The sequence below is a fragment of the Pan troglodytes genome, chromosome 2 (assembly GCF_028858775.2).
Source record: "Pan troglodytes isolate AG18354 chromosome 2, NHGRI_mPanTro3-v2.0_pri, whole genome shotgun sequence".
In the NCBI taxonomy this organism is placed as follows: domain Eukaryota; kingdom Metazoa; phylum Chordata; class Mammalia; order Primates; family Hominidae; genus Pan; species Pan troglodytes.
The window spans coordinates 134,483,886-134,510,449 of record NC_086015.1 but is presented as its reverse complement, the minus strand read 5'-3'; the positions used below and the strand labels follow the sequence as shown (position 1 = coordinate 134,510,449).

General features: G+C 38.0%; 1 protein-coding gene across 43 annotated transcripts in view; it reads right to left on the bottom strand.

The window, feature by feature from the left end:
• NEK11 (NIMA related kinase 11) overlaps window positions 1–26,564 on the bottom strand; it is a 323,630-nt gene that overhangs the window by 91,440 nt on the left and 205,626 nt on the right. For all 43 annotated transcript variants that reach the window (XM_063807178.1, XM_063807173.1, XM_063807184.1 and 40 more), the window contains one exon: window positions 15,300–15,360. In XM_063807178.1, the coding sequence (XP_063663248.1) occupies window positions 15,300–15,360 (61 nt within the window). The remainder of the gene's footprint in view (window positions 1–15,299; window positions 15,361–26,564) is intronic.

Genomic DNA, 26,564 nt, shown 5'->3' with positions numbered 1-26,564 from the left:
AATATGATAAATACCAGAAGATAGAAAATAAAATATTTTTATTATGGTTATTTCACACTGCAAATATTCACCTGAATTTTATAGATGATTAAAAACAACAAGAGTTAAGGAGTTTGGAAATTCTTGTTTCCTTTTGAATACACCAGGAAAAACCTCTAAGAACAGTAGCTACCAGTAAAAGGAAGAGACGAAGTGTCTGTTTTTTGGATTGACATTCCGTAATTAAATGTGGATACAGGCTAAGATGAGATTTGTGGAAGCCAGACCCTAACTTTTTCATTTGTGCTTTCCCTGTGGAGACAGTAGCCAATGTTTGGGGAGTTTAATTATTCTTATCTGCCAACATGAAGAAATTTAGCTTTAAAAACAAAACCTGCTTTTCTGTAATAGGAGGTTGATCTGGCTTCAAGACTGATTCAAATACTTAAGGAAAGTGTATCAGCAGTACTTCATTCTCTTTTTTTAAGTTTTTTAAATTTTTGTTTTATTTTATTTCAATAGTTTTTGGGGAACAGGTGGTTTTTGGCTATATGGATAAGTTCTTTAGTGATGATTTCTGAGATTTGGGTGCACCCATCACTAGAGCAGTGTGTACTGTGCCCCATGTGTAGTCTTTTATTCCTCACCCCCTCCCACCCTTCCTCCTGAGTCCCCAGAGTCCATTATATCGTTCTGCCTTTGTGTCCCCACAGCTTAGCTCCCACTTATAAGTGAGAACATATGATGTTTGGTTTTCCATTCCTGAGTTACTTCACTTAGAATAATGGCCCCTCTAACTCTATCCAGTTTGCTGTGCATGCCATTATTTTGTTCTTTTTTATGGCTGAGTAGTGTTCCATGGTGTATATATATATACCACATTTTCTTTACTCATTGGTTGATGAACATTTATGCTGGTTCCATATTTTTGCAATCGCTGCTATAAACATGCATGTGTAAGTATCTTTTTTCATATAATGACTTCTTTTCCTTTGGGTAGATACCCAGTAGTGAGATTGCTGGATTGAATGGTAGTTCTACATTTAGTTCTTTAAGGAATCTCCATACTGTTTTCCATAGTGGTTGTACTAGTTTACATTACCACTAGGATGCGTTCTCACTTTTCATTAGAATGTGAATCCTGACAATTGCGGGGGAAGCATGTAGCTCTCTCTATCGTCAGCAGAACAGAAGATAAATTGAAAAATGATTACCTGGTATCATCTACTCCTTAGCTTCTATGAAAGCCAAAAGAGGAGATGTTTCCACAAGACACCGCAAGGGCCATCTCTCCTTTCACATCTCTAGTTATTCCTAAAATTCTATCCTTACAACAGTGGAGCTCATTAATATAGTAAATATTTGTTATTTTTGGCCTTACATTCTCATTTCCCTTGTAAGGGGAATCTTCTACTTTGTGAGACAGAGCCTGGCTCCCATTAAAGCCATGAATGCTGAAGACTAACTTACCAGTCTCCCATGTAATTAGGGTGTAGAAATATGACCAGCCTCTGCCAGTAAGATGAATTTGGCTGGACATGGTAGTTCACATCTGTAATCCTAGCACTTTGGGAGGCTGAGTCAGGTGAACCACTTGAGCCCAGGGGTTCAAGACCAGCCTGAGCAACATGGCAAAACCCCATCTCTACAAAAAATACAAAAAAAAAAAATTAGCCAGGCATAGTGGCACATGCCTGTAGTCCCTGCTGCATGGGAGGCTGAAGCGGGAGGATTACCCTGAGCCCAGGAGGTCAAGGCTGCAGTGAGCCATGATTGTGCCACTGTACTCCAGCACAGGCAATAGAGTGAGACCCTGTCTTAAAAAAAAAAATTGATAATGAGAAGAAGCAGAGACCACATGAAGTCCATCCAGGCAGGTTTGCGGTAGGAACATCAGCCACATCCAGGTTCCCAAGGCAGCAATATTGGTCAGTCTAAAAACTGTGCCCAGTATCTAACATTATTAGCCTTGAGGACACTCAAGATTCTCTGTGGAAAGGCCAATTTGGAAGGGATCTGAGGCCAGCTGTGTGAGTCATCTGGGAAATGCAATCTCCAGCCCCAGTGAAGCCTTCAGATGACTGTGGCCCTGGGTGATAGCTAACTGCAAACTCATGAGAGACCCTGAGCCAGAACCAGCCAGTTACGCCCTCCTAAATTCATGACCTACAGCAACTATGAGAGGTAATAAATGATTATCATTGTTTTCAGCCCATATGTTTTTCAGTAATTTGTTATGCATCCATAGAGGACCAATATAGGCATTGAGCTTTTATGGTAGGTCAGGATAAGAAACAAATACATAAAAAATATTTCTGCATTTACCTTAAAACCAGTTTTGCAATCACTATATTGGTGCATAGTCTTTGTAGAAGACCTATGTTACAGTAAGTTTTTAGAACTTAGGGTTAAAAGATTAACTTTGAACAAATTAATTTCTTAAATCTCTTAAAAATGTTTTAAATTTTGTTTTCATTGACACATAATTATTGTATGTAATTATGGGATACAATGTGGTGTTTAGATAAATGTATACATTGTATAAAAATCAAATCAGTGTATTTAGCATATCCATCACCTTATACATTCATCATTTCATTGTGGTAAGAACATCCAAAATCTTCTCTTCTAGCCATTTTGAAATGTACAATATGATATTGCTAACCACAGTCACCCAACTGTGCAATAGAATACTGAAATTTACTCCTCCTATCTAATTTTAACTTTATACTCATTGGCCAATCTCTTCCTATCTTCCTCTCTTCTCTCCTCCCCAGCCTTTGGAGACAAATTTAACTGTTTATTTAAGCAAAGAATGATTTATGAATTGGACAGCCCTCAGAACCACAAGAGGTTTGGAGAACTCTATTCTGCAGGCAAGCAGCATTTATCGATAGAAAACGTAAGTGAGGTATAGAACCAGCTTTATTGGTTACAGCTGGGCATTTGCCTTATTTGGACATGGTCTAATCAGTTGGCAACCCAAGGAAAGCTTTACAGAGAAGTAGAAGGTTTGTAATTCTGGTATTTGTGAGGGCAGGGCAAGGTTGTGTTCACTGTAATATTCTCAGAGGCCAACACATAGTATGGCATACAACTTTTTTTTCAATAATCACTTAATGAATGAATAGAAAGATAGAAGTAGAGCTGCCAAGCAGTCGGGAGGGGAAGCATTCTCCAGAAAGGATCAAGCAGTGTGAAAGCTCAGAAGTGTGAAACAACTGAGTATATTCACGGAAATATCAAGAAGTTTGGTGCTACTGGAATGTAAGGTGTGAGGAAGGGATTGATGAACCTAGATGTATAGGGCCAAGGCCAGAAAAAAATCTTGTGTGCCAGGTTAGGAGTTTGAATCTCATCCTGTGGGTTAGGATACCACTGTTTTATTTTTTTAAAGTATGATCTGAAAAGGTCACCTTTAACAAACAAGGAGAGTGCTTTGAAAGCAGTGACTTGAAATGTAGAACTGGGTATGCGTTATTACTACTCAGATAACAGATCACATGTTACTATAGTAACTGTTTAGGATCATCATTGCTCAGTAAGAAAGACAGAAGATGACCTCTAACTTCATTTTCTTTGAACTTCTTGGAAATGAAAATTCTGTCTCCATATCTTAGTAACTACATTATGAGCCAAGGTAATCTACAAACTTTAACATTCTTAAATGTTTGGGAAATTAGCTGTTCTTTCTCTCTTTCTTTCTTTCCTTCTTTCTTTCTTTCTTTCTTTCTGTCTGTTTGTCTGTCTCTCTCTCTCTCTCTCTTTCTTTCTTTCTTTCTTAGATGGAGTCTTGTTCTTGTCACCCAGTCTGGAGTGCAGTGGCGTGATCTTGGCTTGCTGCAACCTCCACCTCTTGGGTTAAAGCGATTCTCCTGCCTCAGCCTTCTGAGAAGCTGGGATTACAGGCACCCACCATAACGCCTGGCTAATTTTTGTATTTTTAGTAGAGACGGGGTTTCACCATGTTGGCCTGGCTGGTCTTGAACTCCTGACCTCAGGTGATCCACCCACCTTGGCCTCCCAAAGTGCTGGGATTACAGATGTGAGCCACTGTGCCCAGCCAAATTAGCTGCACTTCTAGCTGAGAAAAGTTATCAGCAGAATTATACATGTCCTTGGTAAACTATATTTATAAAAAGGCTTTGTACATCCAAACTGGATGTTGTTTCAGAAGTAATTAGAATTTCACAGATGCTCCAAAACCTCACTTCCCATTAAGATTCTTTTAATGTGTTAATAGGTCTGATCAGTTTTGCTGTTTGAAAATTGTTACCCCTCAATTCTTCCATAGAACTTTGGTAATAATTCCTTAATCTCTGCTAAACAGTAACACTGATATAGACCAGAGAAATCATCAGGGCTTCTGAATCCCTTAGAAACTTCCCTTGCTTAAGCTCTTCAAACTCTTAAGCCATTAAGTGTGGTGATGACTTAAAGTCAGTTAATCTTGCACTATTGTGTTTTTCACCTTGACAGAAAAAAATTTCTCATGCTAGTCTCACAGAGATTTCAACATACTGTTTTACTTTGGTTACTGACACATTGCGACCACTTTCATTGGAAGAGAGAAGGGATATTCTGGATTATAAGCCACTTGGATCATTTTGATGTGGATACACAATATCTGTTTTCCCTTATCCCTTCTGTTTATGTCTTATAGAGATTTATGTCTTATGAAAAATTTAAATTTCTACAACTTCTTTAAAACTCCAAAGAACGCAACAGATTCAGGATTAGTGACAACTTACGGAGAACCTGCTACATGTCTGCTACCTTGCCAGACAGCTCCATTTGATCCATGTGTAGCAAGGGGAGGTGGCAAGGAAAAGACTTTGTAATATAAATAAATCCCTTTAACAATATTATTAATTACTCTAATTAGCATACTCATAGCAAAGAACATTATGTATATTGGTGTTAACTAGAAAGAAGTTCCAGTAATCAAGTTTACATAGCTAAAAGAGAAACTCACCAATCATTAATTCACTTAATACACATGCATTATGGTTTCATTGAAGTTAATATACTTTGTAGCAGGGATATTGTACATTGCACTGGGGTTATACCCCAGTACACACCCAACACACATTTGCCTTATTCACAGTGTATGATGTACTCATCACAGTATTCTGTAATTATCTGCCTCCCTGACTATACTGGGAAATCATTAAGACAGGGACTTGTTTTCTTCGCCACTCTATCTGTGACATCTGGCTTATAATGCAAACTTTATAAACATTTGTAGGGAAGGAAGAAGAGGAAAAGAAATCAAGGATAGAAATTTCAACTACTGAAATGTCATGTTTCAAAGTATCTGCCCTCAGTAAAATAGCTATTGGCTATATTATTGGCTATTCCCCATGCCCTCATTCTGGACTTTTTTTCTGTTCCCTTTTCATTTCTTCCCTCTTTCTTTCTCCTAATTCTGCCTAGAATCACTTAATATCCTGTTCATGTCTGGTCTTGCTTCTTGTATCCCATGGGAAATTTTGGTGGGAATTTAGGGTTTTGTAAATGAGGGGCCTTCATGTAAGACAATTTGTTTTCCATGTATGGAAAAAGCACCTAGTAGGTATTCCCTGGTACTTTCACAAAACTTTGCACTGATCTGTCCAGGAGCCCACCTCATGACAAGGACCATATTCTAAATGAGTCTCAATATCCAACTCTTTATGCAATGCCTTGAACCTTCATGAGCTCTCTAAATGCCTGATGTGGATGCTGAGGATCAGGCAGAAATACAATACCACTTCTAAGGAAGCTCAGTAACTCTTATACACAGTGCCAGATAGCCCATCACACAGGACAGGATCACAGAAAGAAAGAGGAAAAAAATCTAGGAAGAAAACATTTCATTTTAGCTTAAAGCTTTTAAGTTCTCTATAATTTTTGGAAATAAAATTTTTATTTTACACTTTAGTATTGTTCTGTTTGAATTATAAATTGGGGTGAGTGTGCACGATAATCCTTTCAAGGCTTAAAGATTATAAAGCCATAGTTCTTAAAGTGCAGTCTGGACCCAGAGCATCAGCATCATGTAGGAAGTTGTCAGAAATACAAATTCTTGGACACATACCAAACCTGTATTTTAAGCCCTCTAAGTAATTCAGATGCATGCTCAAGTGTGAAAATCACTGATCTCAAGGCTTTAATCTGATCTTGATGCTATAAAGGAGACTAATACACTGAACTTGAAATGCAAAAGGTCATCTTCAGGATCTCCTGAAGCCACACAGATGCTAACTCATTCATTCAGTCCACTCATCTGTGATGTAAGAAAGAAAAATATCACTGTCCCTGTTCCAAGTAGAATTCAAACTAAATCGGGGTCAGGAATGGGGCCAAGCCACTACACACAGCATTTTCAGGGTTTCGAAGTTAAAAATTTCTTGGTTGAAATTACCAGAAAGAACATGTGTATGTCTGTTTTTCTTTCTTCTCTGGTTAAGAGATAGAAGAAGCTCTTGAAGATGTTTGTAGAAGATACATACATATCTTGACATGCTCTGCAGGCAGGTGCATTACCAAAGTGCCTAGGCAGATAATGAGCATGAGTAAAGCCTAGTTCAATTCACAGAGGTTTCACTTTGAAGTGAAAAAGCTTATACTCTGACATACTTAAGCTTAAATTGTCCCCGGATCCTGTTAACATTCTGACATATATTAACAACCACAATGATTAATAAGCTCTAACTATTATTACAGTTAGTGGGCCTCCCAAAAATGTAATAGGAACAAAGCAGACACCAGCTACCTGGGCAATGTTAGACCCTTATAAGACTATGTGATGGGATTGTCTTCATGATTTCTATATAATGACAGGGAAGTTCTTGCAGTCCTGAAAGCAATAAAGTTCTCATGTGTAATGAGGGTCCTGCTATGAGTTTCCACACCAGACAGGTATTTCAAAAGCATGTGCTCCCACCATCTCAATGTCTGTAGCCATAATCAAAGAACTCCTTCCATTTCAGCAGCAGCATTAATTAAATTCTACTGTTCTGGTAACATAAGAGGTCACACACAATAAGGGGTCATCATAGTCATAAGAAGCAGTAGAAGGGTTAAGGGGCTTCCTGTGTTGCACAGTTTTGGGCAGCAAGCACTTTAGCAGTTACATGGAATGAACACTGAAATGTCCTATAAATCATCCCAGCAGATGCCAGGACATAAGCAGAGAGTAAAGGTATCCAAAACTGAAAAATACATTTAATTAACGTATTCAGAACCTTGCAATCAGATAATCTGAAAAGAAGCTATTATAACTTCGGGGTATATGTATTTTTTATTTTATAATCTAGTTTCTTTTTAATTTACAAATTTAGTTTACTATAATCTTCTCAGAAATCAAAGTGTCCAAAAGTCTTAATCCAGCCTTAATAGCAGGCACACTAAAATAATGGAGGGCAGAATTGGGCTCTTTGCTTTCCAACACTTACCTCTTTTTAAAAATTGACTTCTAATCTAAGAATTCATGTACCTAGTACTTTTTTAAGTCAAAGCTTTTAATGTTAAAAACAAGAAAGCTTCCTGCCTCACCTTCAAGTTCCAGTCTCCAAAGTCAACCATATTCTACTCTTTAACTTGTTTTTTTTTTTTTTTTGTATTTACCTTTATCTCTCTATAGCACATGTTTATACAACTATTTTTTTTTTAACTTTTCTGTTTTAGACAATCTGTTTTGGACTTCCTACTATAAATAGGGAATGTTAATTTTGTTCTTTCTTTCCTCTCTCTGTTATAAACACACACACAGATGCACACATACGCTTACAAATATTTTTCTTCCCTCCATCTTTCCAATATAGTTACATCACATTTAAAAAAAATTATTATGACTATGCAAATATTGTATACAGCTAAGCACTCAGTGTGTGCAGATTACATTTTCTTTTTAAAAAATGACTTTTTGTTTTTCCAGGAGTTCATAATTGCCCTGGATTTTTCACTTTGTTTAGTTTTCTAATAACTTCTAATTCATCCCTAAACTCACCAAAGGAACTGCAAACTCCTCTCATTATGATAAAATCCAAATGGGTTATCCATTAGTTCCATTCCTCTCTAGGAGATATTTATTTACCCCTTGGAATTCTCTGACTCATTCTAGTCTGAATGGATTGTTTCCCAGGCCTGTTGCCCACCTATCATTCAGTGACCTTTCTTTACTCTCATTCTGGGAATCCCCTTAACCTCTCTCCTATATTGGATTTCCTATCACCTGAAGTTCATGTCTTCCTCTTTCTTGATTGACTCTTAGGTTTGATGAAGCATATCCTCTAGGAACTTCCTAAGTAAAGTCATGGGAGGTAGATATTTTTCAGACCTCATTTTTGATATTCGATGCCTGCAAATGTCTTTCTTCCTTTCTCACACTTGATTGATAGTTTGGATAGATAAATATTTGTAGGTTCAAACTTTATTATCTTCTAGCTTTTAGGTATTGTTGAAAAATAAGACACCACTCTTTTCTCTGATACTTGATAAGTGGTCTGTTTGATTCTCTCTAGATATTTTTCTTATTTATTTGATAATTTTTTTCATTTTCTGTTCTTTTTTCCTGGAATTTCTATTTGTTAGGTGCTGAATCACGTAGATGAATCACTTTGTTTTCTTACCATCTATTAATTATATTCTGGTAAATTTCCTCACTTTTATCTTCCAAACCTTCTACTGAATTTTTATTTCTGCCATTAAAATTATAACTTTAAGAGCTCTTTCTTATTCTCTGTATGATTTGCTTCACAGAGGTAATACTTTCTCTGCTGTCTTTTAGAATTTTAATATTGTTTCTTTAATTTTTTATTTTAAAAAACTTTTGTGGATACACAGTTTTTGAATTTTTATTTTCTTGCCTACATTGTCTGTTTCCTGAGTTCTTTGTATATTTTTGTCTTGATTTCTCTTTTTGGTTAGATTTCCTCAGATACTGGCTACTGCATTGCTACATGTTCACATTTAAGTGTGAAAAATTAAAAGTCAGTTTAAGCTCTTTCTGCAGATTCAGAGATTGTCAACTGGTAGCGCTCATTCCCACCATTTTGCTGAGGAAATGTTAACATCCTTAGGATTCTCAGGCTGGTAAATGCTGTCAGAGAGATATCTTTTAAAGAGTCCATGCTTTTCTGAACCTGAAGGAGTCCATGCTGTTCTTCCAGTGTTTCAGAAGCCAAGAAGGAATGGTATCTGGGGGTTTCGTAACTTAATATGAAGACTTTCAACTCATCTCTTTGTTTTCATCACATCACATCACCCTGTCCTTTGGTGTCCCTAAATCCAGAACCTTCCTGATTCAATGTTCCACCAAATCGAGTCTATTTTCTTCTGTCTTGACTGTGGAGAGGAATATTGTGGCTGTGCCAGTGGAGAGAAAGGCACCTGGGGTCTATTTCTCCTTACGCACACTGTCAACCAATCTTCCCATTTTAATCTTCACCTATACTGTGCCTTCAGCGGTAGTTGAGGCCTCCAAATCTTAAGCATTTATGAGATTCTGTAGGTTCAGTTGCCTTGCTTCTCCTAGCCTACACCTTACCTTCCCTTCTTTCCTATATACATCTTAGGCACTTAGCTTTCAGCTTTCTCTGTTTTCTAAATCAGTTATCACTCATCTATCTGCTTTATATCTTTCTCAAGTTCACTAAAGCTCTCATCTGCTTCCAACTCCTCTTATGTTCTCTTTTTTTTCTGTAGGTTTATATTAGCTTTTTTCCTTTTTTGTCATGTTAGTGGGACTTCAAGCAGAGATAAATGTGTATTTTTACTCCATGATTCTAATGCTCATTTCTTTAAGGAAAAAAAAAAACACCCAGCCTAGAAAGGAATTTGGATATTAACTATTCAATCAGTGCTATTTCAATTTTTAGCAGTGGAATCTATCTTTTTCCAGACACAATCTTTTATAGAAATTCAATTTATAAAACAGATAAGAGTGAAGATAATTTTGGTTGAAACTGGTAAAAGAACAGGGTCTGCATCTAATTTCTCCTAAAAATATTTTTAAATATTTCACATGGAAAAAGCAAAATAGTGCACAGAGATTCACACTATAATCTTTTATTCAAGAAAGAACAGAGGAATTCACTGGAAAAGGAAAGATCCCAGTGAAGAGAGGATGGGTAGACAGCCTGCATGCCAACAACTGACTGAGAACTGTGAGTAAAGAAAGCCCTAATATGGGAGAGTGAGAGAGACTGTTTCTCTGTGATCCAGCTTTCCACTGGGGGACCATGCAATCCAGGCCATGGAAGAGCACCTTGTCCCTCACCAGCCCTGGTGCTAACTTGGAGAAAGGCTGGCAGGCTGTAAGAAAGAAAGGCTCCAGGAAGTGCCCCAAGCATTTTTCCAGACCCAAACCTCAGCTTCCATGATATGATTATTATGTATTGTATGCCTATTTAAAAAATCTCATGTACTCCATAAACACAAACACCTACTATGTACCCACATAAATTTTTTAAGAACCATATGATCATCTATATAGATGCAGAAAAAGCATTTGAAAAAAGTCAGCATTCTATCATGATAAAACCTTCTATAAATGAGGCATAGAAGAAACCTACCTCAAAATAATAAAGGCCATATATGACACATCTACAGCCAACATCATACTGAATGGGGAAAAGTTGAAAGCAATTCTCCTAAACCTGGTACAAGTCAAGAATGCCCACTTTCATTACTCCTATTCCACACAGTACTAGAAGTCCTACCCAGAGCAACCAAGCAAGAGAAAAATAAATAAATAGCACCCAAATTGGAAAAAAGAAAGTCAAATTATCTCAGTTTGCTGATCATATGATCTTATACCTAGAAAACACTAGACTTCTCCAAAAACTGTTAGATTAGATGAACAAATTAAGTAAAATTTCAGGATACAAAATAAACATACCAAAATCTATGGCATTTCTGTACACCAATAACAATCACATTAAGAACCAAATCAAGAAGGCAATTCCATTTACAATAGCTACAAAAAAAAAAACCCTAGGAATACATTTAACCAAATAAGTGAAAAATTTCTACAAGGAAAACTACAAAACACTAATGAAAGAAATCATAGATGATGCAAACAAATGGAAACACATCCCACGCTCATGGGTGGAGAGAATCAACATTGTGAAAATGACTTCAATGCAATTCCCATCAAATACCACCATCATTCTTCACAGAACTATAAAAAGAAACTCTAAAATTCATATGAAACCAAAAAAGAGCCTGCATACCCAAAGCAAGACTAAGAAAAAAGAATAAATCTGGAGGCATCACATTACCTGACTTCAAACTATACTATATTATAAGGCCATAGTCATCAAAACAACATGGTACTGGTATAAAAACAGGCACAAAAACCAATGGGTCAGAATAGAGAATCCAGAAATAAAGCCATATACTTATAGCTAACTGATATTCAACAAAGCAAACAAAAACATAAAGTAGGAAATGGACACCCTATTCAATAAATCGTGCTGGGATAATTGGCAAGTCACATGTAGAAGAATGAAACTGGATCCTCATCTCTCACCTTATACAAAAATCAACTGAAGATGGATCAAAGACTTAAATGTAAGACCGAAACCATAAAGATTCTAGAAGATAACATCGGAAAAAACCCGTGTAGACACTGGCTTAGCCAAATACTTCATTACCAAGAACGTGAAAGCAAATGCATCAAAAAACAAAGATAAATAGATGCGACTTAATTAAACTAAAAAGCTTCTGCACAGCAAAAGAAATAAACAGCAGAGTTAACAGACAACCCACAGAGTGGAAGAAAACCTTTACAATCTATACATCCAACAAAGCACTAATATTCAGAATCTACAAAGAACTCAAACAAGTCAGCAAGAAGAAAACAAAAAAAAATCCCATCAAAAAGTGGGCTAAGGACATAAGTAGACAATTCTCAAAAGAAGATATACAAATGGCCAACAAGCATATGAAAAAATGCTCAACATCACTAAGTATCAGGGAAATGCAAATAAAAACCATAATGTGATACCACCTCACTCCTGCAAAAATGGCCATAATTTTAAAAATCAGAAAATAATAGATATTGACATGGATGCAGTGAAAAGGGAACACTTTTACTCTGTTGATGGGAATGTAAATTAGTACAACCACTATGGAAAACAGTATGAAAATTATTTAAAGGACTAAAAGTAGATCTTCCATTTGAGCCAGCAATCCCATTACTAGGTATCTACCTAGAGGAAAAGAAGTAATTATATGAAAAAGATGCACATGCATGTTTATAGCAGCACAATTTGCAATTGCAAAAATATGGAACCAGCCCAAATGTCCATCAATCAATGAGTGGATAAAGAAAATGTGATACACATACACATGTGGTACACACACCACGGAATACTATTCAGCCATAAAAAGGAATGAAATAATGGCATTTGCAGCAACCTGGATGGAAATGGAGACTGTTATTGTAAGTGAAGTAGTTCAGGAATGGAAAACCAAACATCCTATATTCTCACTCATGTGGGAGCTAAGCTATGAGGACACAAAGGCATAAGAGTGATACATTTGGACTTTAGGGACTTGTGGGGAAAGGGTGAGGGAGGTGAGGGATAAAAGGCTACACGCTGGGTACAGTGTTCACTGCTCGGGTGATGGGTGCACCAAAATCTCATAAATTGCCATTAAAGAACTTATTCATGTGGCCAAACACCAACTGTTCCCCAAAAACCTATTGGAATAAAAAAATTTTTTTTGTTTAAAGAAAACCTAGGGAAAACTCTTCTGGACATTGGTCTATGCAAAGAATTCATGACTAAGACTACAAGAGCATAAGCAACAAAACCAAAAATAGACAAATGGGACTTAATTAAACTAAAATGTTTCTGTGTAGCAAAAGAAACAAATCAACAGCATAAACAAACAATCTGCAGAACAGGAGAAAATATTTGCAAACTATCAATCTGGCAGGGACTAATATCCAGAATTTATGAGGGACTCAAACAACCATCACCAAAAACAAACAAACAAACAAAAAAACAAAAAACAAAAAAACCCCAACTAACTCGAATAAAAAGTGGGCAAAAGACATGCATGAACAGACATTTTTCAAAAGAAGAAGACATAAATGGGCAAAAGACATATGAAAAAATGTTCAACATCACTAATCATCAGATAAATGCAAATTAAAACCACAAGAAGGTATCTTACACCAGTCAGAATGGCTATTACTAAAAAGACAAAAAATAACAGATGTTGATGAGGATACAGAGAAAAAGGAACATTTATACAGTATTTTGGTAGGAATATAAATTTGTACAACCTGTATGAAAAATAGTATGGAGATTGCTCAAAGAACTACCATTCAATCTAGCAATCCCACTACTGGGTATATACCCAAAGGAAAAGATCATTATATCAAAAAGATACCTGCACTTTTATGTTTATTGCAGCACTATTCACAACAGCAAAGATATGGAACCAACCTAAGTGTCCGTCAAAGGATGATTGGATAACAGTACACACACACACACACACACACACACACACACACACAATGGAATACTATTCAACCACAAAAAAAGAATAAAATCATGAATTTTGCAGCAACATAGAAAGAACTGGAGGCCATTATCTTAAGTGAAACAACTCAGAAACAGAATGTCAAATACCAATGTTCTCACTTATAAGTGGGAGCTAAATAATGTGTACATATGGATATAGAGTGTGGAGTAACGGACGTTGGAGACTCAGAAGAGTGGGAAGTTGGGAGAGAGGTGAGGGATAAAAAAATTACTTAATGGGTATAATGTACCATATTCAGGTGATGATTACACCAAAAGCCCAGACTTTACCACTGTGCAATATATCTGTGTAAGAAAACTGCACTGTACCCCTTTATTTTATAGAAATTATAACAATAATATATATTTTTGAGATAGGGTCTCACTCTAGCACCCAGGCTGAAGTACAGTGGTATAATCACAACTCACCGCAGCCTAAATCTCTTGGGCTCAAGGAATCTCCTAGTTTCAGCATCCCATGGAGTTAGGACTCCAGGCACAGGCTATCATGCCTGGCTGAATTTTTAAAAATTTGGTTAGAGACAGGGTCTTGCTATGTTGCCCAGACTGGTCTCAAACTCCTGACCTCGAGTGATCCTCCCACCTCAGCCTCCCAAAACGTTGGGATTACAGGTGTGAGCCACCACCTTCGACCACAAATATTTTAAAATATTTTTAGAGCCTCTGCTGCACCAGACACAGTGTTAGACTCTGGAAAAATAGAGATGAGCAGTACAGACACAGCTTCAGTTCTCATGCTGCTTAGTACCCCCAACCCCTCATCCTGGAGGTCTCTAAGGAGCCTAGATTGAAAATTAGTCATCTAATCTGAGGTCTAGAGAGGAAAAAGCCTTCCTGGTCTTAAGTCATGCTTTGATGTTAAATGTACTTGTTAAATGTTAAATGCATCAAATAAGTGTATTTGATATACAATTAAACAGATCACAGGGTGATGGTCAGGTGAGAAAATCAAAGACCTATGTTATGACTGAAGCTTCCCATATGGAGATGTGGAATAAGCTAGAAAAAGGCTATAAATTGTGCATAAAGCTCCTAATAAAAGAGTGAATGTTTGCCCACCTGAAAACTTAATTGTTTGTTTTTACCCTGCCATTCCCTTTGAAGAGATTGCTTTTGGTTTAGAGTTTAAATTTTTTAAATAAAAACTTGTAATCAAATTTAGAAGAAAAAAAATCTCAGCCCTTTTCATCTAGTAAGAATACTCTGTGTCACTGTTTATCATCTAGTGCTAGAGTGTATCACAGTTAGGCTTCTCAGATTAAAAAAAAATAGAAGAAACTAAGAAATAGGGCTTTATCCCTGAAGCATAGCAATCCTATTTATTGAGACTGACAATGCTAAACAAGTTTTAGTTTCGTTTTTCAGACCAAATCTCTTCAAATAACTGACTGACCTTCGGAGTGATGGTCCTCCCAGCTTAACTGAATGTACTGTGCTCTCTGCTTCTAAAGGACAAGTTAGGTAGGGAGGTTCCTTTTTCCAGAAACTGCACAAACTTGTTATTATGCACTGCTAGGCTGCCATTTGATCACAAGGGACCACTGAATTTCAATTATTTCATCCTTGGAGACTAAGAGTTACTTACAATAATAATAAGCAATTTTTCTTTGAGTTTCCTGGCCTTTGGGTCAGACATTCAACTTCTATTGGCCTCAGTTTCTTCATCTGTTATACTAAGATATCAGACTTAAACACCTGTAAGATTTCTTCCAAGTTATTCCAAGATAATCAGTAGCTGTCAATGTATTTTGAAGCCTAAAGGAACTTACTCACCTAGAGAAGTGCAACCCAGGACATTTTCCAAACACCTGGCCAACGCTTCGATATCACTGTCCTGTCAAAATAAGGGAGAAATGTTTATTTTCCCTGTATAGTAGAAGCATACTTAATAACATGGAAAAATGTTCTCACTACATTTAGGCGAAAAAAAAATCTGGTTCCAAAATTATTTCAGTATAATCCTATTTTTAAAAAGAAAAATAACTTTATGTATATCTACATCACTCTCTCCATAACAATCTCTAGATTTATTGCTCTATCTCTCATGGCAAAAACATACAAAAAATTGTTAGCAGCGGTTTTGACTAAAAGGTTAAATTATGAGTGATCTTTATTGTCTCCTTCGTGTGCTTATGTCTTTTCCAAATTATCTATAATAAATACATATTAAATCTATAAATATAGTAAACGCTATTAGAATAAAAGAAATATTTTATTCAATTTACAATTTAGTCAATACAGCAGAAATCTAATGCATTTTTTCCCTTGGAGAACAACTAGCTCTTCTTTGGAAATGTATGGTCTTCAAGGAGTGCTAAATCTAAGAATACCACTCGTCATTTACCTTAACCCTCATTAAGAGTCAGACTTCCCCCATAATGGTTGGGGAAATCACAGAACTGTATTTGATTTAAAATATTGTCTTCAATACAAAATAAATCTGTCCTCCACCAAGCAGGCTTGAAATAATCCAAAACAGCATCCTAATGATCTGGGAAAAGTATTAATTATTTTCAGGTTTGTGGTTATACTAAGGAAAATTAAGAATTTATGGCTGGGCACAGTGGCTCACGCCTGTAATCCCAGCATTTTGGGAGTCCAAGGTGGGCAGATCACCTGAGGTCAGAAGTTCAAGACCAGACTGGCCAACATGGTCAAACCCCGACTTGACTAAAAATACAAAAATCAGCTGGGCGTAGCAAAGATTCAGTCAAAGAAAACATCTTTCAGGAGCATATTATGGCCAGTGTGATTGAGAATTATGCTGCTGATTGGAACTTTTGCATTTCTTCCCTGTTTCATAATTTAAATTGAACTTTACTGGAGCTAAGTGGCCTGAGAGAGTAACTGCATCTTGCTAGATGCCAAATTCCAGTGTCACCAGCCTTCAGTCATCTCAGCCAAGTGCTGGGAAGCCAGATTTTCAAATGCTGTGAAAATAACAATGGCTTCTTTGTTGATGAACTTAAATGTTCTTCAAGTCTCCTTCCTCCATAGCCACAAACCCCTCCATTATAATAACATGCCTTAGAGGCATGAGGAATATCTCGTAAGATTCAATTCTGAAAAACTGTCCCACAGATTCAAGTTTAGTCAAATGCCCACATTTTTTTTCAGAAACCTATGCAGTCATTTCACTAATGAATTAGACATTGCTTTTATGGAGAAATGGTAGCTGTTCTCAAAAGGTCCAGTCAGATCCATGAAGTACATGATAACTATCAATGCCTGCCTAGCAGCCACAGGAAAAAACTATCATATCTGAAGGAATCTCCCTTTTTAGACAATGTCAATATACAAATATTGAAAATAATGTTTTCTCTAACAATTCCCATTTATTTTTAATCTGGAAAATATAGAAAATTATCAAAGAAAATAAATACCCCAAATCCCACTGCTATTAATACAAACACACACACATAAACATATATAGTCAGTCTTTTCTATATACATCTATCTCTTAGATATTTCAGATCATACCATATATGTATGCTATATGCATGCCTATCTTTTAGATATTTGAGATTATACTATATATGTACGGTATGTGTGTCTATACATAAAATACACAAAAAAACAGTACAATGTACTGTTGTACAATATTGTTTGGAATATTAAATTTATTAAATTAAAGGGAGTTGGTACTGATATAAAAAATGTTTCTGTTTTTAGAACACACATTTCAGTCACTGCATTCTCAGGTATTCCAAGCCAAATATGATGACATCAATAGATTGCATTTTAAAAACATTGTTTGGTTTTTCTGTTTCCAAACAGAAAATGTACAATATTGTTCAGACTTTTTTCTGACGCTATTAAAAATTCTTCAGAAGCATAATTTTAATGGCTGGACCATTGCTCCCTAAAGGCATATCATATGTATTTATCCATACCCTTATCATTGGACATCTAGATTGCTTTCATTTTATTTTGTTTTAAAGAATACTGCAATGACTATCTTTACACATACATCTTTGTTTCATGTTTATTGTTATTTCTTTAGGTTGGCCCATCAGAAATAGAATTATTGGGTCAATGAATATGACAATTTAGAAACCCTCCTCTTTCTCTGCTCTTACTCTTTTCTCTACACTCCTACACTTCCCAACGAGTATATTTTCTTCACAAGGAGCTAATATATGCCTTCATATTTATTTTCATTCTCCTATCTATTAAAATATGCTCTCTGTCAAGAAGAGATATGACAGATCCATTAAAACCAAAAATGGTTGATAAAGTTTATGTGTTATCTCTCTCAGGATATTTGTATTTCATAAGGCATATGACCTCATATCAGAGGAGTTAATTTCTAATAGGAAAAGTTTAGGCAGCAGCAAGCAGGCAATCTCGAAGGAGAAAGTCAGATGGGGTCTTCACAGGATTGTAAAAATCACTCCATGTAGATCTTCATTTAGTTATCAGGCAGTTGTTTGACAAAATAATCCAGATGATCTCCTCACTTAGAGCTAGTCATAATGAAAGATTCAATTCACAAGAAAAAAACGGTGTCACTTCATTATCCAGTTGTATTTCATTCAGAAAATATTTATTAAATTAAAAGGGGTTGGAACTGATATAAGAAAATGTTTATGTTTTTAGAACAGACATTTCGGTCACTGCATTCTTGTGTATTCCAAGCGAAATATGACGACATCGATAGACTGTATTTTTAAAATATTGTTTGCTTTTTCTGTTTTCAAAAATAAAACCCTGTTTCTAACAACAACAACAACAACAACAAAAACCAATTATGTGTCAAATGTATACAAAGACAAGGAAGAGAGATGAAGCCTTAGCCTCCCATTTGGAGAAAAATAATCCTTTTCTGACAGTTTGTTTCTCAAGCTGTTGCTGACAGTCACTTATCCAAGAGACTCTGGTTGTGGTGTACTGTCCAAGCTGCAGCCAACTCCAGTGAAAAAGGTGCAGCAAGGTAGGAAAGAGGTTTTGCCACACCTATTAGGGAACAAACCAATAAAAACCCACTCATGGGAGAAGCCTAGTTCTAAGAGGTTTGTTTTTCCCAAGTCTAAGAACAGTTAGCCTTTCTGTGGATAAAGATTCTGAGAAAGGAGCCAGAGGAAGGCAAGGCTTAAAGACATAAGATGCCATATTCTTCCCTCCTCCACTATCCACAGTGAACTTGCTCTCGCTAAATGAGTTAAAGGGAAAAAAAAATTACATTGACTAAAAACAATAGATAAATGATTTGGTTAAGAAAAATATTGACCAAGTTTGAAACTTAAAGAGTTGGAGATGAAAAACCAATGACAGAGTTTTGTTTGAAAGTTAGGTAAGTGAAAACCATTTACACAGTTCTCATTGAAGCTGAATGGATAACTAAGGGAATGATATCTGTAAAATGATAACTATATATAATATTATGTATATTGTTTGGTAACAAATGAATTGTGACTGTGTGAATGAATGAATGAATGAATGAATGAAAGCTACCTAGCTGCCACAAGAACTTAGTTTGGGATGAGAGCTCAGTTTGAGCACCAGCAGTCCCTTAGAGATTGCATATCTATCTTTAGATGTTCTTGAGAGTCTCCCAAAAGGTTATTCTTTTGCTCACTGCTCCTTCACCTTGAAGGTGTGAAAACTCAGCCATCTGTCTACATCTAGCACCCTCAGCACTCTCCTGGCTGGTAGGCTATACTGACTCCCGAAGGCATATCTAGAGAAGGCTTGGCACATATCAACACACACATAGATGGGTTCAGAGCTACAGAAGTGTTTTATGTTTCCAGTGGCTGAAAGCTGCTCTGAGTGAGAATGGATGCATGCATGCTTTCATGCTGTGCTGCCAGGCTTGACACCATGTCCTCCATCTGCCAAACAATCCTGAGCAGGCATAGACCTATAAATGTATATATAGAGTAGAGTACGCATAACCTTCTATCATAGCCCCAGCTAGGAGAAGTGCTCAGCTGAGCTTCATCTTGCTCAGACCCCAGGCACATCCTCAGTCAACCTTATGTCAACAGATGTTAGGGTATAAAGGGGCTGATTTCTTTCACCTCTTGGTCACCTCTTCTCTCAGAGCCATCCCATAGAGAAGTAAATCCCACCAAATCATACAAAACCCTCTTCCTCTTCCCTCCTCACCCAGAGTCACTCTGGACCCATGTTTTTTTTTTCCTGAGAGGCTTCATTTGAGTGTATCCAGACCTTCTTGAAGCTGTGGCCAGGCACTGTCCACAAGCAGCCAGGAAGTGGCCTCAATGCAGGCTGCGGACCTATAGAGCTCATCTATCTACATGAATATTGCCACTCTGTTGTAGTTTTTTTGTAGTTTTTCTTTTTTTGATGTCATTATTAATGATGCATTATTTTTATTGAGATAAAATTTGCACATGGTGAAATGCAAGATCTTAAGGGTACAATTCTATGAGTTTTCAAAAATGTATACACCTGTGTATATGCCACCTAAAGCAAGGTAAAGAATATCTCTATCATCCCCAAGATCTTTTTGCTCACTATGATCTTTTTGCTCACTATGATCTTTTTGCTCACTATGCAGTTTCTGGAACGTGCCCAGTGTTTTCATGACCTGGAGCTTTCCCTCACTCTCTGTTCCCTCTCTGTGAAGCACTCTTCTCCCAGTTCCCTTTTGTCCCATCAAGGGCTGGCTCCTTTCCATCCTCCAGGTCATGGCTGAAAAGTCAATCTCTAGAAACTCTCCTTGACTTCCCTTATTAGTAGGTCTTCCCTAAACCCCAAATGCCCATTCCTCTATCACTTCAGCTTCTTTGTTTTCTAGTTGCTCTTACTTCTTTGTTTGTGTCCTGGCTAATTGGCTACCTGTACCACTAGACTGTACACTGCATCCATTCATTCATGTATTCCACAATATCTACTAAGTATTTGTTCTGTGATAAACACTGTTCAAGGTGCTGGGAATATAGCAGTGAAAAAAAATAGAATATCTGCTCTACTGGCTTTCATTCTAGTAGAGGGAGACAGGCCATAAAAGAATAAGCAATAGTGGCCACTCAGACGGCAATAAAGACTATGGAAGAAAATAAAGTAGGAGAGGAAAGAGGGGATTCTCAGTCCAGTGAAAGCTATTTCATATAAGGTGGTCAGAGTCCTCCCTGATAAGATGACATATAAACAGAGACTTGAAGACAGGGAGGGAGCAAATCATTTGTGTATCTGGCGGGAAGAGCATTCAAGGCTCCCAAAGGCAGGGACATGCTTGGTGTGTTCCAGAAACTGGAAAGAAGCCAATATAACAGGGGTGGAGTGAGTGAGGACAATTCTCGTGTTGATGGAAGAGAGGGGCTTAGTGAGGTGATGATGATGAAGTACTGAAAAGCCTTTCTTTGCTTTGAATGAGACCGGAGGGTTAGTAGGAGAACAGTAAGAAGCTATGACAAGGTGATGATGGCTTTCGCAGTAGGAATGCAGGTAGTAAGTAGTGGTCAAATTCCAAGTATACTTTAAAGGTCAAGCCAATAGGTTTTGCTTATGGATTGGATATGAATGTGAGTGAAAGGATGTCAGTCGAGGTTGGCTCAGGAGGAGCTAATTTGGACTGAGGGTAGAGTATATGAGGGGCTTAACTTTAGTACATGCTTATTTCAGGATGTCTATTAGAGACTCCTAACCCTACTCCCAGGCAGACTGGATATGTGAGTCTAGAGTTCTTTCGTACAAGCTTATTTCAGGATGTCTATTAGAGACTCCTAACCCCACTCCCAGGCAGACTGGATATGTAAGTCTAGAGTTCTGCGAAAATAGAACTGAAGAATAGAAGGCACACATTTAGGAGCTGTCAATCAATAAATACTATGTAAATATGTAAGGCTGAGTGAGATCCCATGAAGGTAGAACTATGTCTATTGTGTTCACTACCATATACCCAGTGCTTAGACCATTCAAATATGTGATGCATAAATGAATGACCCAAAAAGTAACTCATCTATGTTGCATTTTTAAAAGTGTTTTCTTGAGACAGGGTCTCATCTGTTGCCCAGGCTGGAGTACAGTGGCTTAATCATTGTTCACTGCAGCCTCAACCTCTTGGGCTCAAGTGATGTTCCTGCCTCAGCCACCCAAGTAGCTTAGTGCCACCATGCCACCATGCTCAGCTATTTTAAAATTTTTTTGTAGAGATTAGGTCTCACTATGTTGCCCAGGCTGCTCTCAAACTCCTGAGCTCAAGCAATCCTCCCACCTCAGCCTCCCAAAGTGCTAGGATTACAGGAATGAGCCAATGTACCCAGCCCCACCTACTTTTTTCTCCAAGTTGCATTTTTAAACTATCATCTACTCTCCCACAAATGGTGTCCAGAACAGCCCTGGAAAATGTCACTAAGTTACAGAAACCAAAACACCAAGGTGACCTTATCCATCTTCTTCACACTCAGATGTACCTTTCACAACTCAGCTTGAACTCATTAGAAGCCAAGTCCTTGCTTATATGCATTCATAATTCATAGGAAGGCAGAAGATGCCGTTTAGCACAAAGCCATAGGACAGAGCTGATGGCACCTTTGTGAGGGCTTCCCTGAAATCAGGAAGCTAATATCGTAACTCCTATCTCACTACTGATGGCGGCCTTCTGCCTTAAAGTGTGTGCGGTGATAGGAACACAGAGCCACATCTGCAAAACTCAAACTGCCAACAAGCCCCCACAGCTCCCATAAGACTAAAAGCCTCTTTCACTGAATTCCGAATTGCTGAAACGTGACTGTCAACGTGTCCACATTTCACTGCTAATGCCTTGTTTACTCTGCATTATTAAAACCTTCTAACTGCAGCTGTCTCTTATTAATGCCCAGGTTCTCAGCAAGTCAATGCCTGTGGGATTGCTTTAGGGTTTCAAAGACATTCATAGGTATCCAATGACAGAACTCTTAAGACATTTAGAATTACGGTTTAGAAATGTAAAGGATAAAGAGACGAAAAAAAAAGCAGGGCTGATAGAATGGCAACGTAACACCTACCCAAAACAGGGCAATGGATTTTCCAGGAACTGGTGAGGCCTGTACTCCCTCTGCAACAATCCATTTCTAGAATTCCAGCACAGTGAAAGAAAAGCTACCTCTAATCAATCCTTCCACTTGCTCTTTATTAACTACTTAATCTCTTTCCACTCTATACATACAATAGCCTAGAGAAGAAAGTCCTGCAATTTAAGGGAGGTTTATTGCCACAAAAAGACAAGAATTTTTCAGTCCAAAAGATAGTCATTGTGATACACAGTTGTTTATTGCAGATTTCTATTTTTAACTCTAGTTCTAGCTTTACTTTTATTTAAATCCCACAGAGTAAGTGAAAAATGTAGCCCTGTGATTTAAACATGATTTTAAATCATCAGCTCATAGTCCATTTTCACGCACTTTGGAGCTGTCACTTAGGTCCCAAGAATCTCCTTTTCTTCTCCTTTACCAACTTCTACATTAAGTTCTATACTTACTCCAAATTCCTAATAGTTGGTACAACAAATATTTGCTGGTTTAAACCCCAGCTCTGTCATTGGATGGGGTAACTTAGGTCAAATTAGTTATTCTGTCTGTTTCATAGTCTTCTCATTTGTAAATGGGTGAGAGATGTTAATTGCATTGAGTGCTGTGAGTATGAATGGGATAAGGCATGTAAAGGGTTTGGCACAACACCTGGATGCTGCAAGGTAGCTCTGTCTTATTATGACTGGTGTTTTCCCAGGGATGACATAGACCCCTGTGCCTTCAGATTACCAGGTTATGTGGGAACAATGCACCCCCAACAATGGCCCCCATGTGTCACAACCCTTTCCTCCCAGGCTGGACACCATGAAATGGTATTTACTCTCCCTGTCTAGGTGAATGAAATATTCAGAAAATTAAAATAAATTTCTGATCACAAAACAGTTGGATGGGACTTGTATTTTTGTTTGCCAACACTGTTTAGGATGGTTTTCATATTTTTTGCAGGGTTTCTGTGCACCATATGGTCAGGGCACCTCAGCTCTGATGATAGCTAGGGAAATAGGGATTAATGTAGGGTAGTGGAGGGAGAAGATTGTTGGAGAGAAAAGCACTAGAGGGTCCATTGCAACTACTCTTATCAGCTGTGTCTCACCACTCTCACCCCAAAGTTCCAGGAGCAGCACAGCGGAGCACAGGACATCTCACAGTGAAGGTCACCGTCCCTTTATTTGCCCATTGACCTGTGGACCTCTGATCAGCCACCAACAAGGGAGACTGTGGGGCTGGTGACCTCTCCATCTTCACACTGAAGGGAACACTCAGACACTTTGCATTCCTGCTCAGATTTGCTTTGCCCTTTTTTCACCCTGTTGCCTTTCTCCTTTTTCTCCATGCTTTGGTATTGGGGTGAAAAATGTAGGTGTGATCCTAAACCCTATAATGGACCTAATTTTAAAGACTTAATGTCTAAGCCTCCTACAAAGCCCACAAACTCACGCATGTACCCCCTGAACCTAAAATAAAATAAAGGCCAGAAGAAAAAAAAAGAATAGTATATCAAATTGTTAAGAGAAGTAAGTGATATAATGTAAAAAAAAAAAAAAAAAACCCCACTGTGCTGTATTCCACAGCAAGGTTTGACTGGTCCTAATATGACTAGCAATGAGCTATGCTTTGATCTGGACAAGAAATGGGAGAGAGAGAAGGGGGAAGAATCATGACGGAAATGAGGGCTGGGATGGGGGGTAGGGGTGGAAATTGTCACCTCAAAGTCTCTCCTTTGAGCAACACACAGTCTACAGAAGGCCCATCACCTAGAAGGAATGACACACCAAACTGGGAGTATCCACTAACACTGTAGCAAGGCTGATGGCTTTACAGCCTGGGACGCGGGCCAGCGGAATGCTAATGGAAAAATGATCGACAATCTGAAACAGCTGGGAGTCTGCTTTTTAGAACTGATGACCTCTAAGGTTGATTTAAGACAAAAAGTGTTTCTTCCCAAGTATGAAGGTAAATTAATTAGGTCAGATCATGTAAAAATAACAGGCAAATAAGTCCCACTACTGGGACTCAACAGTTCTGGCAACTTATCTTAAAAAAGAAAAGGACATAGTAGGAGGAGATAAATCTGTATCCCATAACAGATGAGAGATGTTGGGTCTTTTTTGTTTTACTTTTCATAACTCAGCACTCTTCCTGGAACTGGTTTAAATTTTGCCTTGTACATAGCACAGTCATTCTGTTTAGTAAAAAGGTCTTGCCAGAGTACCAGATAATGCAATGGCCCTGCAGCTATTCCCTTGCATCTAATGCATTTACTCTATCATCAGTGGAGGAGAAGCAATTCTAATTGTTGTGCAGAGGAAAGACTGTATAAAGCAGAGGCTAAAAATAAATTCATACAGTCCAGTTCTGCTACTTACTAGCTGTGTGGTCTTGGAGATGTAACTTAATTTCCTTATGCCTCAGTTTCCTCTTGTGTGAAGTTAGGATGTCACAAACAGTATCTTTCAAGGGACTTAGGTTTTAAAGTCAGCACTTGAAATATCCTCCACTGCTGTTTCTTTTTTGAGCAAATGAAATAGCTGATTTGCACTTAGGGACTAGATTGTGTGAAAAATATGTATCTTAAATACTGGAAGTCTACAACAATAATTCAAAGCAACAAGAGGCTTACAATCTGAGAGATGCAAGAACTGAGATGCAGTAGAGGGACTGGATTTATATCTCTCAGCTCATTTTGACTCTGGAGCATTCAGTAAAAGTCACATGAAATCCCTAACTCATGATCCCTTCCTTTCTCCTACCTTCACCTTCTCCTTTATCTCTGCCTTCTCCCTTATTTGAATTCCAGCCAGTTAAATTCTAGTTTGATGCAGTTCATCTAGAATATATGCATCAGAGTTGTTGCAAGAATTAAATGAAATAATACACCTGTGACAGCCATGAGATATGCCACTTACAAGTCCCTTCAAGATAGACCCTGCTGCAAGGAGCCTAGTGATCTGACAGCCCTCGGCTACAACACCTTTGGGATGCAATGCAGGGTCCACGCTGAGGCCCTGCTCTTCCCAGGCAACTCCCAGGCAATGTAAGCACTATGGGGAAGTTAGGGCCAGGCCATTCTTTCGCAGTGCTGGACTCCAGCAACACACCTTGCGCTCCCTCTTGACAGGGCCAAACCTTTTTCAGAAATGCAGTGCAGCCTGAGGCTCCCATCCAATTGCTCCCTCTCTCTCTCCCTCCCTCCCTCCTTCCCTACCTTCCTTCCTGCCTGCCAGCCTGCCTGCCAAGGTTTTATCAGAATTGCACTGCAGTCTGAGGTTCTCATCCAACCAACCTTCCTTCCTTCCTTCCTTCCTTCCTTCCTTCCTTCCTTCCCCTCAAATATATCAGTATGGTTTAAGACTCCTCCCACCTACTTGATAGGAATTTCCTTTTTATTTCTAATTCTGTCTCATCACCTGCTTCCTGGAGTACCTGAACTGACACAGCATGCAAAGTACCGAGCATAGAATGAAGATTCTGGAAATACTAGCTGTTACTGTTATCATTACTATGATCTGATTAAACTAATGACTCGACTAACAGCAGGAACTCTTGGAGGCACCTACCGTCATGACAATCAGATCCAAGGGTCCTCAGCAGAATCTCAGGCCTTGCCTATCGCATATCCAGTTCTCTGCCCCTGGGACAATGTTCCAAGAAGAAAATCAATTGTTTTTCCTAAGAATTTCAAAACCTCTGAATGATTTGGGGAAAAAGCATTGAGAACTTCAGAATTAACTGGAATAGTGGAACTCTGCCGCCTTTCATCTTAGGAAGAACAAACACCATAGTCCTGAAGAGCCTTCTTAAAACAAGCCTCAGTGACAGCCACATTCATTAAACAAAGCCCTTCCAAGGAAGATTTGTGTCGAGTCATTATTGTCCACCTAGTATGTGTATTACTGGATGCATCTGAGCCATTTATTAGTCTTGGAGAGAAAAATGATAGTCAAGGCAGCAAAGGAAAGACAGAAGAGTCTGTGAAAACACTCGTCAGCCTGCAGCCCTAAGCCATGTCCATTAGAGCGCATAAAACACTTTTTAGTGACAGGTTGCACAAGTGTTG